A 14,323-nucleotide genomic window follows, 5' to 3' on the forward strand; every position below is an offset into this window, starting at 1 on the left:
ACATTCGTTATTTCATTGTAAATATGAAATTGGAAGACAGAATGATTAAATTATGGGTCTGCAAATAGTGTATTTATCTTATCCTTGATCACATTCCCTAAAAACACCATATCAATAAAAAAGAAAAACTTCAAAACATAAAAAGCACATATCCTGAACCGTATGTTAACGTCTTCATAGGTCAAAATCCAGAGAATACCAGTTAAAACAGGAGTCTATCTAAGGAAAACTGCCTAGATGGAATGAAAATGATACAGTGAAATAAAGTAATTCTAAATCAAACCAATATAAAGTCTGAACACAATTATTCCATCATGTTACAGTCAATTGTACATATTATAATCACAATCAATTACAATAACATGTGCGTGTAAATGTGGTTTGTGTGTTTGTGTTGTATGTGTATTTGTTTTGTTAAATCCTCTCTTTTACAATCACAAAAGTATTTTTACTAACCGTGCACATTTAAAAAACACTACGAAACAAAAAGTGTAACATGTTGACTACATTAATTTTCTAAAACCAGCTGCAATGTCTGCGTATGTTTTTTTAAGTTTAGTATCACCTAAAGCAAACAGCAAATCTGCACAAATTCCAAACTAGAACTGCATTTTTGCCTACAGATTATCAGAATGATTGCTATTCTTACAACTAGTTACTGCCAATGTGCACAAATGTAGCCTCTAAATGTAGTGGAGTAAGTAAAGTATATAGGGGTTTGGAAGAAAATTCAACAAATCAGTTTTTAGATAAAGTATATAAATGTACAGCTATTTGTTTTCACCAATGGGGAGATTGCAGCCAGCGAGTATAATCATGATTGTAACTCATTTTGTGTCTATGAAACAGTCACTGGGACGACGCACAGAAACGTCCAGGAGATTTGATGAATCTAATTGCGGCCGAAACAACCAGGCAGCTCCAGCTGGTAAATGAGATGCAGTGAGGAAGGAGCTGGTTTGTTAAGAGAGCGACCACGTGCACATGCACAGAGCAAGCAGCTCGATCGGGAGGATGGAATGAGGATTCAGCATGATTACAGTCTCTGTTATCTTCCAGTCCAGTCACACCTACCGCAGCAGAAATGTTGAGCAAGATGCACTGTCTGTTTGGCCCAAACAGAAAGGAGGCTGGGGGTGTGTAAATTTGGTTTGATGCTTTGCCACGATAAAATGTGACCTGCATCCTGTTTTGACAGTGGCTGGCCCCTCCTCCCATGTGACGCTATAGGAAACTATTCTTTCCTCTTACAGGCATGACGTTATGCCGACAGTTAAACGGCTGTTCTCGGTGAGACCGAGACAAAGATTAGCCTGGAGCATGTTGTTGCTCAAAATATACATACAGAACATGCGTTTCAAATCCTTATTTAATCTGACAAAAGTCTGGACTTCAGTTCTGTACACAAGTATGGTGAGCTGCTCTCGAGCAACGAGTCCTTAAGATCGACCCTGGAGAAGTCCAGATTGTTCACAGTTAGCGGACTAAACCACAACTAGAGCTGCAGCAATCAGCTGGAAAGCTGATTCGTCAAGTGAAAGAAATGCAATCACCAACTATTTTGATCAGGTACATGCAGAGGGGTGGGCTCTGGGGGTTAAAGCTTCTCCCCTTTTCCCCTCTCTCAACATTAATTAATTCTCTCGAGCCATTTTTTGACCTATTACTGATGTGCCTCAACTCTCTCTGTATATAAACGTGTATAAATTCACTCCTGTAAGCCACAAACAAGCAGTGGATATATAAAACTTCAGCCAAATATTGGCTATTTGAATATTTGGTTTGCAGTACTGATGTCACACTACAGTATATAATGTTATATTTATTCTCTTCATTCTTGATGTGACAAAATTTGGAACGTTTCTAGCTTCATCTTGAGGAGCTACACAAAGGAGTTTGAATGCAGAACGTGAAAGTTCTTCCACCCAAAGTGTTTTCTAATGCCCTCATTTTAGCTCATTATGCGGCAGCACTCACACACACACATTCATCTGATCCTCCTGCCTTCTCTCGCTGCCCCTCCCTGCTTTAAAAGCCAAGTTGATACAGTTTTCAGGTGCATTCCGTTTCCATCACTCACATACTGACATTACACATCTTTAAACAGATGAAAACAATCACTCAACGTGTACTCGCATGCCAGACGTGCCCTGTATGTGCAGAAACATACCGGTTATGTTTGCAGGGCTTGTGAAAGCTTGTGTAATCTGAGGTGTGTAATTGAGAGTTAGCTTTGTGGAGCTACTGGTTCTTTCACACAGCCGACTATCAAGCAGAACAAAGCAGGATTTTTATCTCCATTACTGAAGCATCTGCTGATTATATTCCTTCATAATAAGGCACAGTTTTTACACAAAGGCCTGTTTACTCCTCATGGAGAGTTTCACTGCGAAGGTAAATACGTTGGTGTAAAATCAGATTTATAAATAAAAAAACAAACTAAACGGTTCTTCACTACTAAAAAGCCTGTTCGTGGGGTGAACTATATATATATATATATATATATATATATATATATATATATATATATATATATATATATATATATAACTATATATATATATATATATATATATATATATATATATATATATATATATATATATATATATATATATATATATATATATATATATATATATATATATATATATATATATATATATATATATATATATATATATATATATATATATATATATATATATATATATATATATATTGAATGAACTTGGCTACTACTGAGCCATATTTTTTTCGGAACTTTTAACTTTAAGACTTTTAAAGGGATGTAAACATTAATAAGGGATATAGGAAACTGATTACGATTGTTCACGGTTTTCCAGTGCTTACAGTAAAATATGAATGTAGAGTAGTAATTAAGACAACATCCAAATGGAAATAAAGAAATGCAGAGTGATGCCTTTATGATAGTGGACTATTAAATCAATGTAGTGGGGCTTGACACTAAAATCCATCACAATGTCTTATACCTTAACACCTTTAAATGGCTTGTTTCATCCAAACAACAAGTGGAACCTTGTTGACCTACAACTAACAGGTTGGAACATGGTGAGAATTTGTATTTGAAGAGTAATATAAATGGTTAATTTATTACGAAGGCAGTGAGTGATTCATTGTATGCCAATGGAAAAACTGAGTGTTACAGATCTAAAGACTAAATATGTAGAAACAATGAAGCTATGAAGAAACTAAAATTATTTATAGTTTGAAACATGATTGTGCAACAGTTTGCCTGGAAATCATCAGAGCATGGATAGATAATCAAAGAGTTTCAGGATGTGCCCATGAGCTCGGTTCCTGTTGGTCTAAATAACGTGTCGAAGCTTAAGGCGCCGATTCCAAAGCAGGGACATGTCTGTGACTCAGGGAGCTGTGCTGGAGGTCGGGAAAAGGCCTGCAGCTACTGTTGGACCAGGTGAACAAGATCATTTGCTTGTTATTACAGATAAAGGTGAAAAAAGGTGGAGCATGCAAAGAGGTAGAATATTAAACTGAAACCAGACAGGAGATCCCTGAGCAAAGAGCTGAAGGAGGAGGCAGCCAGGAAGTCAATGGTTATGTGTCTCGTGACAACACTGAGTGGGAGTTTCAATGGGCTCACATTATGTGACACAGTCTGGGCACTTTATGAATTTGGCTAAGCAAACACTATGATGATTTAACAAGCTTGAGTGTATAGATACTGAGAACAGATGGTAGAGTGTTATCTGGCAGAGCAGGCTCACTACTATATTTAAAAAGGTCCAATCTACATACATCACCTTCGCCCTCAGAAGTTCGTTTTCAGAAGTAGGCTCCAAATTGAGCCATTTGAAAAATCAGCCCAAAAGCCTAATGTCTTTACCAGACCCCATAACAACAACAAACAAGGCTGAAGATGGCACTGTGAGATTTTCGACAACCGTGATGAGAAATGAAGATATGACTAATGACCAAGACGAGATACAAACCCCCCAAAAAGGGTTTTTTCATACAGTATTGTGGTACTATACTACTGAAGGCCTTTGGCTGGTCAATGCCTGGATGCCCATGTTCCCATAATCCATGGCTTTGAAGGAGCGTGGAATATTTCAGCCTCTACTTCTTGTATTCGTTTTTTTGAGGGGAAATTCAAAGATTTAGAGCCATTCAAAAACAACCGGTTGTGTTAAAAAATAAGAAGTGAGAGAATATGTAAACTAAAATGATACTTAAAAGGATAAAAATAGTGGAAAGAGTTTAAAGGGGCTTTCTCATGGCAACAGCTGAGTTACATTTGCTGTTCTTACGGGGACCCGACACACAACTTCTCTGGTGTCTTACAAACGGTGATACAAGCCATTTCTTCCTTTTCAACAAGCACAAGGTTATGTACTCTTAGCAGTAGAAAGCAAATCTTCCTTTTACATGGAACATGCTTTTAGGTTTACATTTGAATAAACTGGCTTCAGGAAATGAAGGACACTTCAGCACCTGACTTCCTTCTGTTATTGTTTCCCCACGTAAACTGCATTCAATTCAACATTAAAGTCGTAATTATGTCCAGGACCATCCTCTTTGACACGAACCTGGCAGACAGAAGGAGATTTTATTTATTTATTTATTCATTCATTCACTCACTCACACTCATAATAAAATTATTATTTATCACGAGTTCTAAGGTAACAGCCTCGGATTGATGGCACCTTAAGGTTCCCATTAAAAGCTAAGCATTGCTCATAAGCTGCTTTTAAGTAACGCTCATGTTGGGGGAGGTGAGACGCCTGCTCCGTAAAGACAAAAGCTCGGGCATTCTGCACCACTCACCACGGGCCTCTAAGCAAACACTTATTTTGGTTTTCCTCCTCCTTCCTTCCAGTGTCCTTTCCACAGCTTTAGAAAACACAGGACATCCAGAGGTGATCAATATCATTTGGCACTTATGACCTCAGAAAATGCTGAATAGTGCTAATATGCTTAAAATATTCCCAACACGTTGCATGTTATTCACCAAGTGCTCCGTTTGCAGAGTGGAGGTCCGAATGGCACGCCTGTTTGGAGACCACCCCATGAGGGCCAGAGGTCCCATAACGTGATGACGGTGGCAGGTTGAAACAGTGTCGGGTGTAAGAAAACTCCCCAGACTTCCCAATGAAAAGAGACCCCTCCACTTTTTCTTCTACACACTCAGAGCCAAAATAATGCACCTAAAGCTGAAACGTTTAGTCAATTATTTGCCAAGTCAATGAACAGGAAAATGATTTGCATTTTACATGAAAACAGCAAATCATTCCCCAGTTCGAGCTTCTTGACTGCAGTGCTACTTATCTTTGTCTAATGTCATAATCAACCTGAAAGAAGCTGCAACTTTAATCCATTAAAAGTTGTGAAAAACGGTTATTATAAAGACCCTAAACTCAAATAGATGTATTCCATTGGCTTAGAAATGCACTTACATTTGCAATCTTTTATGAATGAACATATTTGGCAAGTAATTGTTGGAGCATGATACGATGACTTTTAGAAAGAAAAAATCTAAAATTTACTTTTGGGAAGATTTTTATTCTAAATAAGCTTTTCTAAACCTCTGTTACTGGTTCGTGTGCAGTGCAAATTTATTGAAGAAACCTTTAAATTCATTAAATGTTTGGCCTATTAATACCATGAAAAAGGGTCACACAAATCACATTTTCCTAATGTCCAAGTAGATGTCCATTTTGTCCTCCAAATGTAGGTTAATGAAGAAGGGATACAGCAGAGGAATACAGATCAGGGAATTGTGGACAGATGTCCACAACAAGACAACATTTATTTAAAAAAAAAAAAAAATTACATTAAGGGTTTGGAAACAGTGGATTTCTGATTAAAAAATGAAGGAAACAATTACTAATCACACAGACGTGAATACAATTGTTGGCAGACAGTGTAGTTAGAAAAGTTCACAAATACCTGGATTATAGTCATATTTCAAACTAAATTTTTCCAGTAATCAACAACATAAACACATCTTCAATTTTCTAATTAGTCATATTTAAATTGGAGAAAATGTTGATGTTTGGTTCGGCCTTTGTTGTATTATTTAGAAATATTATGTTGAATCAAGAATTAAAAGCAAAGTTAAAGAATTTTCCCCTTTTACCACTGTTGTCAGTTTCATGCACTTCTTTTTTGTGGGAGGGTCCCAACATTCGCATCCATATCTTCTTAAGAACCACTGTTGATTAATCGTCTGTCAATCTATTCATGGGTTTGGTTGTCATTTACCTGAATAATTACCATATAATGCCACTTACTTTGAGTCATTCACTGTCCTGTGTCAAAAAGGGCACCGTTTCCTCCTGAGTAAAAATTTCTGAGCCTTTTCTGAGAATTAAACTAGATATTTGTGGTCCACTTCTAAAGTTTCAAACCTTCACAGAACTCGGTGGAGCCAAGTATTTCTGATTTTAGTCTATTCATGAGTTTTGCAGATATAAAAGGAAAAACAAATCTGATGGCAGCCTTATTCTTTAAAGGTCTCACTCTGACAACTTAAATGTTACATAAGCCGGCTAAAATTATGTACTTTCAGTTCATGTGTAAGCAGAAATTACAGTTTAGTTACAAATGTAAAAATATCTGATAGGGTTTCTAGAACTTGAAGCAGCAACGGGAAAACTGACTCTTTTCTAAATTTCATACCAGTCTAGTCACTGTAGTGTATTTTTATTTTTTTTGCAGATACTTATTCTTTATAAAATCCAGCCAGTGGGTCAGTGTATACAAATCAGTAAATGCAAGGGGAGGTTTCTCGAAATTATCAAGTGAATGTGTGTTAAATAACAAGTTAGTCCCTCTATGTGCTGCACTCAGGTTAAATTTTCTAGCCTTTATTTATTCCAGGTGGTCCCTCTAAGGTTAGGAAACTGTTTTTCCAGATGTGACCTGGATGAGACAGTGACATTATTTTAATGCAGTGCGCTGAATTTAGCCATAAAGACTATAAATATGTACTAGACCACAATATCAGTGATTTAAGTACAGACTGCACCATTCAATGTGAAATGAACAAAGTAAGTTAACGTTTGTTTCTCAAAACTTCAATCACTTAGTTTCACCAGTTTACCAGCTGATTACAGTATATACACACTTGAATATTCATTTGTCATTTGAGATAGTAAAAAATGCCAAAGGTGGGGTTTTTGCATTTCTTGTTTTGTCTGGTAGATATCCACAAAGCATGAGATATTCAATTTACAATTACCAACCAGGGAAAACTAGCAAATTCTGAAATTCAAAGCTATGTCAATGTTCACAAAAGACTTACATTACACACATTCTACTGAAACGCACAATACTCTGATACAAGTAAAAGTCCTGCATTCAAAATGCAATTTTAAAAAAAAAATAAAAGGTGTCATCTCTTCATGTAGACTGACTCATGTAACATCAATGGATTATAATTGTTGAAGCATTATGTGCCTCAGTAATGTGCATATTCATGTGTTTGTCACTTTATTGGAGCAGCTGGTAATGATGAAGCAGATTTCCACAACCTTATCCACAGTTTGCATAATTATATGTTTTAAATCTAATACTTTGAATTTGAATAACTTTACATACTGCTAGGTGTCTGGTGAATTTCACATTCATCTGATTTTAATAGGAAACCAATTGCTAGTTATAAATGATTTGGACAAAAATATTTGTCTCTAAAATGCAGTGAATGCAGAGTCAATACATCAAAACTGTAGTTAGTAAAGTATTTTAGTAAATGTATTTGTTTTTTTCCAGCACAGCTTACAAGTGTAAAAGAGGCAGTAATTAAAAATGAAGCAATGGTTTCTTCCATAGCTGCAAATGGGTATATGATAACAACTGCAAAGGAAGTAAATACTCTGAGAAGACTGAAGCTCTTCAGATGGTCAGAACATCCTTTTCAGGATGGGAAAGGGCAATGTTTTGGCTGGACTCTGGTTGGTGTCATCCCAGTGATTACAGTGCACCACAGAGACCCAGTGAGATTTCACTGTGTGGTGACACTATGTCGGGCTCCCAGCAGAACCAAACCCAACCTAACATGTGTCCACAGAAACAGACTTCTCAAATATCACATGATGAAATGTGAGGAAATCTACAGATACACAAGACCCAGGAGGACGTGCCGCTGCACTCCACAGTCTGCAGTGACAGCAGACTACCACTCCCTATCAACTCTCTGAGTATGAAGCAACAGGCCTCTGACAGACTTTAAGACTCGGCCTCAAATTCTGCACTTCAGTGTACAAAATAACAGTAATGTTGCTGTAAACTCAGTTATTTCTGGGGCAGCAGAGCACACACAAACCCACAACTAGCTCTCAGACAGAAAAGATCAATTTCCCTAGACAAAACATTTTGGTTTTACATCTGAGACTGTGACCCTCACCTCAGACCAAATGTGGACAGACTGCACCACTCTAACAACCCCCGTCAATAAAATAATAATGAAAGGAATATATATATCATATTATACATGATGGACATTGAAAATAATAATGTGCTTAGCAAATGTGAGTCCCATTGAAGCTAACATATGTGTTTTGACGGTGTGTTCATATCTGCATGAGTTAAAGCACATCAGAGAAACTGAAAGCCACGTAGTTGAATGCTGCTCTAATAGCCTCTATAAGCTGTGCAGCGTGGGCTAACATGCTCTGATGCATAGACGTTACTAGCAAATCTAAAGATGAAACTCCTCACTGGCTTTCGCCACCATTCTGCTTTTGACCACGCAAGACATTTGAAACGCTTTAAGTCTTGGATCTCTGGCAAGCTGTGATAATAATCTGCAGAATAATCAGCGAATTATCAACAAACATATTCTTTCATTACACGAGTTAATTTAATTCCTGGCTAATTTAGCAGGTAAAGAGAACAAGGACTGACACGTTGATGTTTCCGTGACATTTGGTCCAATGCAGCAGACGAAGGGGGTCCGACGAAGAGAGACAGTTTAAACTTGACCTCATGTGAAATGCAAACATCCTAAATGTGACTTAATAACTGGGTCACAAGCAATGAACACGTTACAACATGTTTTCCCACCATATATAAATATAGAAGCTATGTTTTGCTTATTTGTAAGCAAAATATAATGATGTGCATTTGTTTACATCTTGGGTTTTTCTCCTTCTGAACATTTTGATGATATTTTGACAAAGAGCAGAAATTACCACGCCCGGTGAACACGTAAACACCACAGCCTATACTTCCACATGCAACTGAAGCCTACACTTCAGCTCAAACCTATACTTCAAACATCCCCACACACCAATGTGTACGAACTGCTCTACGTCATCTTTAAGGTGAAACGCGCACGCCGACGAGGCAGCGGTCATTAAGACGTCAGTGTCTGCAAAACTGTTTAAAGCCACTAAGTCAAGTAAACCTTTCCATAAATATGGTATCAGGGGAATATTTACAAAACCTTATTAAATGCCGTTTGTAGCCGGGCCATCACCTTGGAAAGACAAAAATATCCCAGCCACCACCTCAAGTATTAAAAGCCATACGTTTTTATTCACACATGCAGGCTCAAAAGTGCCTTTAATTATTTACAGCGCCACGATGGGGCTCACAGTTGTGGTTCCGGGTGGAATGTCTCAACTACTACTACTACTAGATGGATTGCGTTTAAAGTTTGTACAAACACTGCTCCAGGGAAAAAAACTGAACTTCATCTAGAAATGTCTTAACACGTACAATGTCCATCACTTAAAATGTAGTTGGAGCATCGGGATGGGATACGGAAGGCCACGGGATCGAATCCACCCCACTGGTCGGGACCTCGCCCGGCCACCAAGGGCCACCTTGGTGCCAGTCCCGAACCCAGATAAAAATAGGAGGGTTGCAGCAGGAAGAGCATCCTGCCATAAAAACTCGTGGCAAATCAACTTGCGGAACACGTTCCGCTGTGGTGACCCCTGAAGGGACAAGCTGAACGGCGTTCACCTGGGCATGTTAGCATGCACAGCATCATTGGGTCTAAGGGCGGGGTTATATTGAACCACGATGGAAAGAAGAAGAAGAGCTGTGGAGGTGGAGTCTCACCTATGGGCAGGATTTGTGGAGTTTGTGGAGACCAAAAAAACACTTTTGTTCGGACACTTCCTTCCACTTCAGACAGATGTTTATCTTGACATTATGCTGCTGTAATTGTTTAATGCCAATTATAAAACAGAGGGTGGGTATTTTCCTCTTTGCTGCCTTGCTTTTTTCAAGCAACACAACAAATCTTAAACGCTAGTCACTCTTGCCACACACAGGATGTGTCTCTGCTTTTTCGACCCTAGAGTGCAAACGGAGTCAGGCAAAAGGCTTTTCTTGTTCTCAGCTGCTTCTCGGCATGAAGCTCACAGCAAAGACATTTCACACCAGAGGACGTGGTCTGTGAGTTTGAAGGGAAAAAAAAAAAGAAAATCAGGGGGTGGAGGATGTTGAATTGGTCTCAATAACAGACTGACTCGGCTTTGTTCGGTGAAGATCTGGTGAAAGTTTTGCACTTTGAAATTGCACTGAATGCACATATTTACATAGATTTTATTTTTACAATATTCTTTACCAGACCGTGTGTGCTTTTAAAATTAAGTGTGCGTATCAGTGGTCACTTTGACATTCTTGCTTTCAATTAGAAGCTCAATAATAGGCTTAAGGTACTTTGAATCGCTCGATGACGCAACAATCTAATCTAATAAAAAATAAAATAAACAATAAAGTGTCTAAGAATTTCCTAAAGTGCAACATGAAGTTTTCAAATTGCATATTTATTGTCAAACTACAAGACCAATGTCTAAAAAAGCTACACATTCTCACATTGGAGAAAACGGAAGCATTAACTAATTGACAATTTTACATCAAATTATTTGGGTGGGGGGGAAAAGCTACATCCAACCTGTATCTTAACATCACACAAACTAATAATGCAGCCGTCTAATCTAAGCTCTAAGAAGCTGTAGTGTTTTCTTTTGTAAGAAAAAAAAAAAATGGCTTCCCGTTATCTTTGCCATGATTACCAGTGAGGGTTTTTGAGGAGTAAAACTAACAGGGGGTCCAGAGCAAATGTGTGCCATTTCATTTCCTCAAGGTCTGCTGTGAGAAAACCTCCCTGTTCTGGTACAGCCCACACGTGGGGAGATTACATCTTTTATTTATCACTTCATGGCTCTATTTTTCCAGCAAATTCCAGACTGGGATGCAATCAGCCAAGAAACCCTCCCTGTGTGTGTGTGTGTGTGTGTGTGTGTGTGTGTGTGTGTGTGTGTGTGTGTGTGTACACTGCTGTTATTGCTCTTTGTAAGCATGCAGATCAAGCACCCTCCCCTTCCCCTGTGGAACCCAGATCTAGTTTCTTCCCAACAGAAACATTCCCTGAATATGTGGGAATATATAGGCCTCTCATTTTGGCAGGACAGGGGTTGGAGTGTGTTGTGAGTGTGAGTCTCTGTTTGTGGGTGTGTGTGTGTGCGCGTTCCCTGTGGCCCTTCAGAGAGGACACAAAGCCCAAATGAATCTCTTGCATTTAAAAGTGTGTGTGTGGGAGGGGGGGGAGCCATGCAGCAACTCAAGTGTTCAGACTGCATTACAATTCAAATTGACCATGCAGAGTAATGGGATTACAGTCCTCAGTCCTCTCTGAGAAGGTGTCCCAACTCACAGGTGACACACACACCCTCATCAACTGACCACGCAACGGTAAATCCTGAGAACTATCGCGCTCTTCAATTCAACACCGCCACGTCTGCGTCCCTCATAGCAAAGACCTTTCTGTCTGCCTTTTTTTTCTCCCCCCCCAATGACAGATAACCACAAAAACCCAAACAATTGGCTGTAGAGTGGTGTGAATCGTGGCCCCATTTAAAAGAATCGTTGTTCTCAATACGCTTCCTCCTTCCAAATCTGTCCAACTTAACAAGGGAGTGAAAAGATGCTTTTGTTTGCCGTCCCTTTTTAGAGGCGACAGGAAGCTTGAGAGACACAAATGAACATGAAAATGGGAACAAAGTGCCAAACTCACAATAGCAATGCTGGGTTTTTTGATATGTGTGCAGGGCAATTAAAAATCCCAAAGAGGGCCATGCTCTTTTAAGCACTTTTTAAAAAAAATGCAACTAAATGGCATAAAACCATATGTACCAGAGACATCATCACGCACCTGCCTCACTTGCAGTAACTTCATTGGTCTACTCTCATTTATACCATTAGGAAAAGTGAGCACGTGAAGCCAACAACACACACACACACACACACACACACACACACACACACACCAGTCATTCTGCACCACAACATGGCTACTAGCGTTCCTTCACACCAAGAAATGCTCCATATCAACGCACATTTTGGGCACTTTTGGGATCAGTATTATTGGCATTTCTCGCGTAATGTGTCTGCTGATCAAACTCTGGAGCCGGCTGGAGGAAGCCGCAACGTGCCTGTGCAGTATAATGATTCAGCAGCCGTTCCACTCATTCAAATGCAATTTGTGTCAGTTGAGACCCAACCCAGGGCTTAGCACTTCCCTATTACTCAATAGTTTTTATGTAATCATTTAAAACAGATTTTTCTTTTTTTCTTTTTTAATGACAGTGTTTCAGTGGCATCTGAACAGCACCAGTCATGTCTAATAAAGACAGACAGGCGTTGTGGAAACTAAGCTTTGATGCCACCAAATGCCGACTTTAGAAAGTTCAACCATTTGATGAGATATGGGTATTTTATTAATACAAAACAGACAAAAAACTCATGATGCTCCCTGATGGTAGAATAGCGTGATCTGATCCTAAACATCACCATTGCCTCCAAACTAGCAGCAGACAGTAGACATGTGTATTTCTTCAAAGTTTCTCAATGAACTCCAGTGAAGTTAACATGTGGTAATGTGGGGGATTCCTCTTATGTGAAAGCCACATCTTCACTGGCTTTATTTGCGAATAAAGAAAAGGAAGGAACGTGCTTAGCTAGATTTAAGCTTTACAGTCGCCCTACATTTCGCATTTAAACTGCCCCCGAGCAAAACAGATTTAAATGCCCCAGTCGCACATTCCCATCAATGCGCCCCGCAGATTTAAAGCCCCACTGTGGCTTCTGTCTGTCGCCTGAACGCTTCGGTCTTTGTTGCCAAAGCCTTGTCACTTTATCCGCTTACTGCTCCACTTTTATGGCATTTAATTTGCTCCGCGGTAGGTTTCTGGCTGATTAAATGGCAGAGAAGGCGGAATGCGTGCTCGCTATGCCCGCTTCCTTCACATCACTCACCGACTTGCAGCACGTTGTCCACGCAGTTACTCTCCAGCAGACCGATGCCCCGTCGGAAAGGCAGCCGCGTCTCGTCGCCGCACTCCCCGCTACTCCCCATCTCGTCCCCGCCGGTGTTGAACGACGAGTACATACAGATCTCCCGCTCGCTCCTCGGGAAAGACCAGTACACGATCCGCCTCTGGACGGGCTCCGGGATCCGCTCAAAACGCTCCTCCACGCGTTGAAATGGCCACTTCTCCGCGACCTTCCTCGCCGCGATGTCCAGGAGAGACTCCGGGCTGTGGGCTCTGCTCGACTCGCCCTGGCCGGTAGCCGAACCACCGCACGGAGCCCCCGCGGCCCGCTGGCCCTGTCTACATGTTGCATTGTATCCCGGTCTACAGCAGAGCCGCTTGGCTGGGGGCTGCTGTACGGGCTCCGCCATGATAGCTCCGCTTTAACGGCGACGGAGGAAGTCAACGCACCATATGAACTGGATAGGGAAGGGAAAAAGGTTACCCACGGTTTGGTGGCTGGCCGTGTATGGCCAGATCACCCTTTTATGGGAACATGGAGGCAGGGCTTCTCCGAGCGTGTCAAACCCCTTTGTTGACAAATTACGAGAAGGCGGGGTCTGTCCGGTTAGCTAGCTCCGCGAGGGCGGAATTCCCGCACGGCCGTTAATCCTTTGTGAGCCACAGCTGAGACGCGACTGAAAAGCCTCAGAAATGGGCTCGTTGTAGTCACGACTGCCGCTGCTTCCTGGTGCTCTTTTTTTTTTTTTTTTTGGGTGGTGTTGTTTTTACCAGTGGGCGCCTACCGACAGTACCGCCGGAGAGACGGCGCTTTGTCTGGTGGAAGACTTGTGAAGCCTGGGCGCCTCTGGGCGGTGATTGGCCTGTCAACAACCGGGGCCTCGTGGTTTTTTTGAGGGGGAGGGGGCAGCGAACGCAGCACCGCCCCGTGTGACGTTTAAAGGTCCGCTGGAATGTGGGACCGTTTAAAGAAAACAAGGCAAAGAATAGAAACAGAATTACTATTTCTGTGTGTGTGTTTGTGTGTGTACGATTTACGGGACAGACAC

General features: G+C 40.4%; 1 protein-coding gene across 2 annotated transcripts in view; it reads right to left on the minus strand.

The window, feature by feature from the left end:
- The window catches only part of zswim6 (zinc finger, SWIM-type containing 6), a 40,207-nt gene extending 26,091 nt beyond the window's left edge, over nucleotides 1-14,116 (minus strand). For both annotated transcript variants that reach the window (XM_067484196.1, XM_067484195.1), the window contains exon 1: nucleotides 13,258-14,116. In XM_067484196.1, the coding sequence (XP_067340297.1) occupies nucleotides 13,258-13,684 (427 nt within the window). In that variant the 5' untranslated portion in view covers nucleotides 13,685-14,116. The remainder of the gene's footprint in view (nucleotides 1-13,257) is intronic.
- Nucleotides 14,117-14,323: the final 207 nt, after the last annotated feature.

This window comes from Channa argus, chromosome 18 (genome assembly GCF_033026475.1).
Source record: "Channa argus isolate prfri chromosome 18, Channa argus male v1.0, whole genome shotgun sequence".
NCBI classification, from domain to species: domain Eukaryota; kingdom Metazoa; phylum Chordata; class Actinopteri; order Anabantiformes; family Channidae; genus Channa; species Channa argus.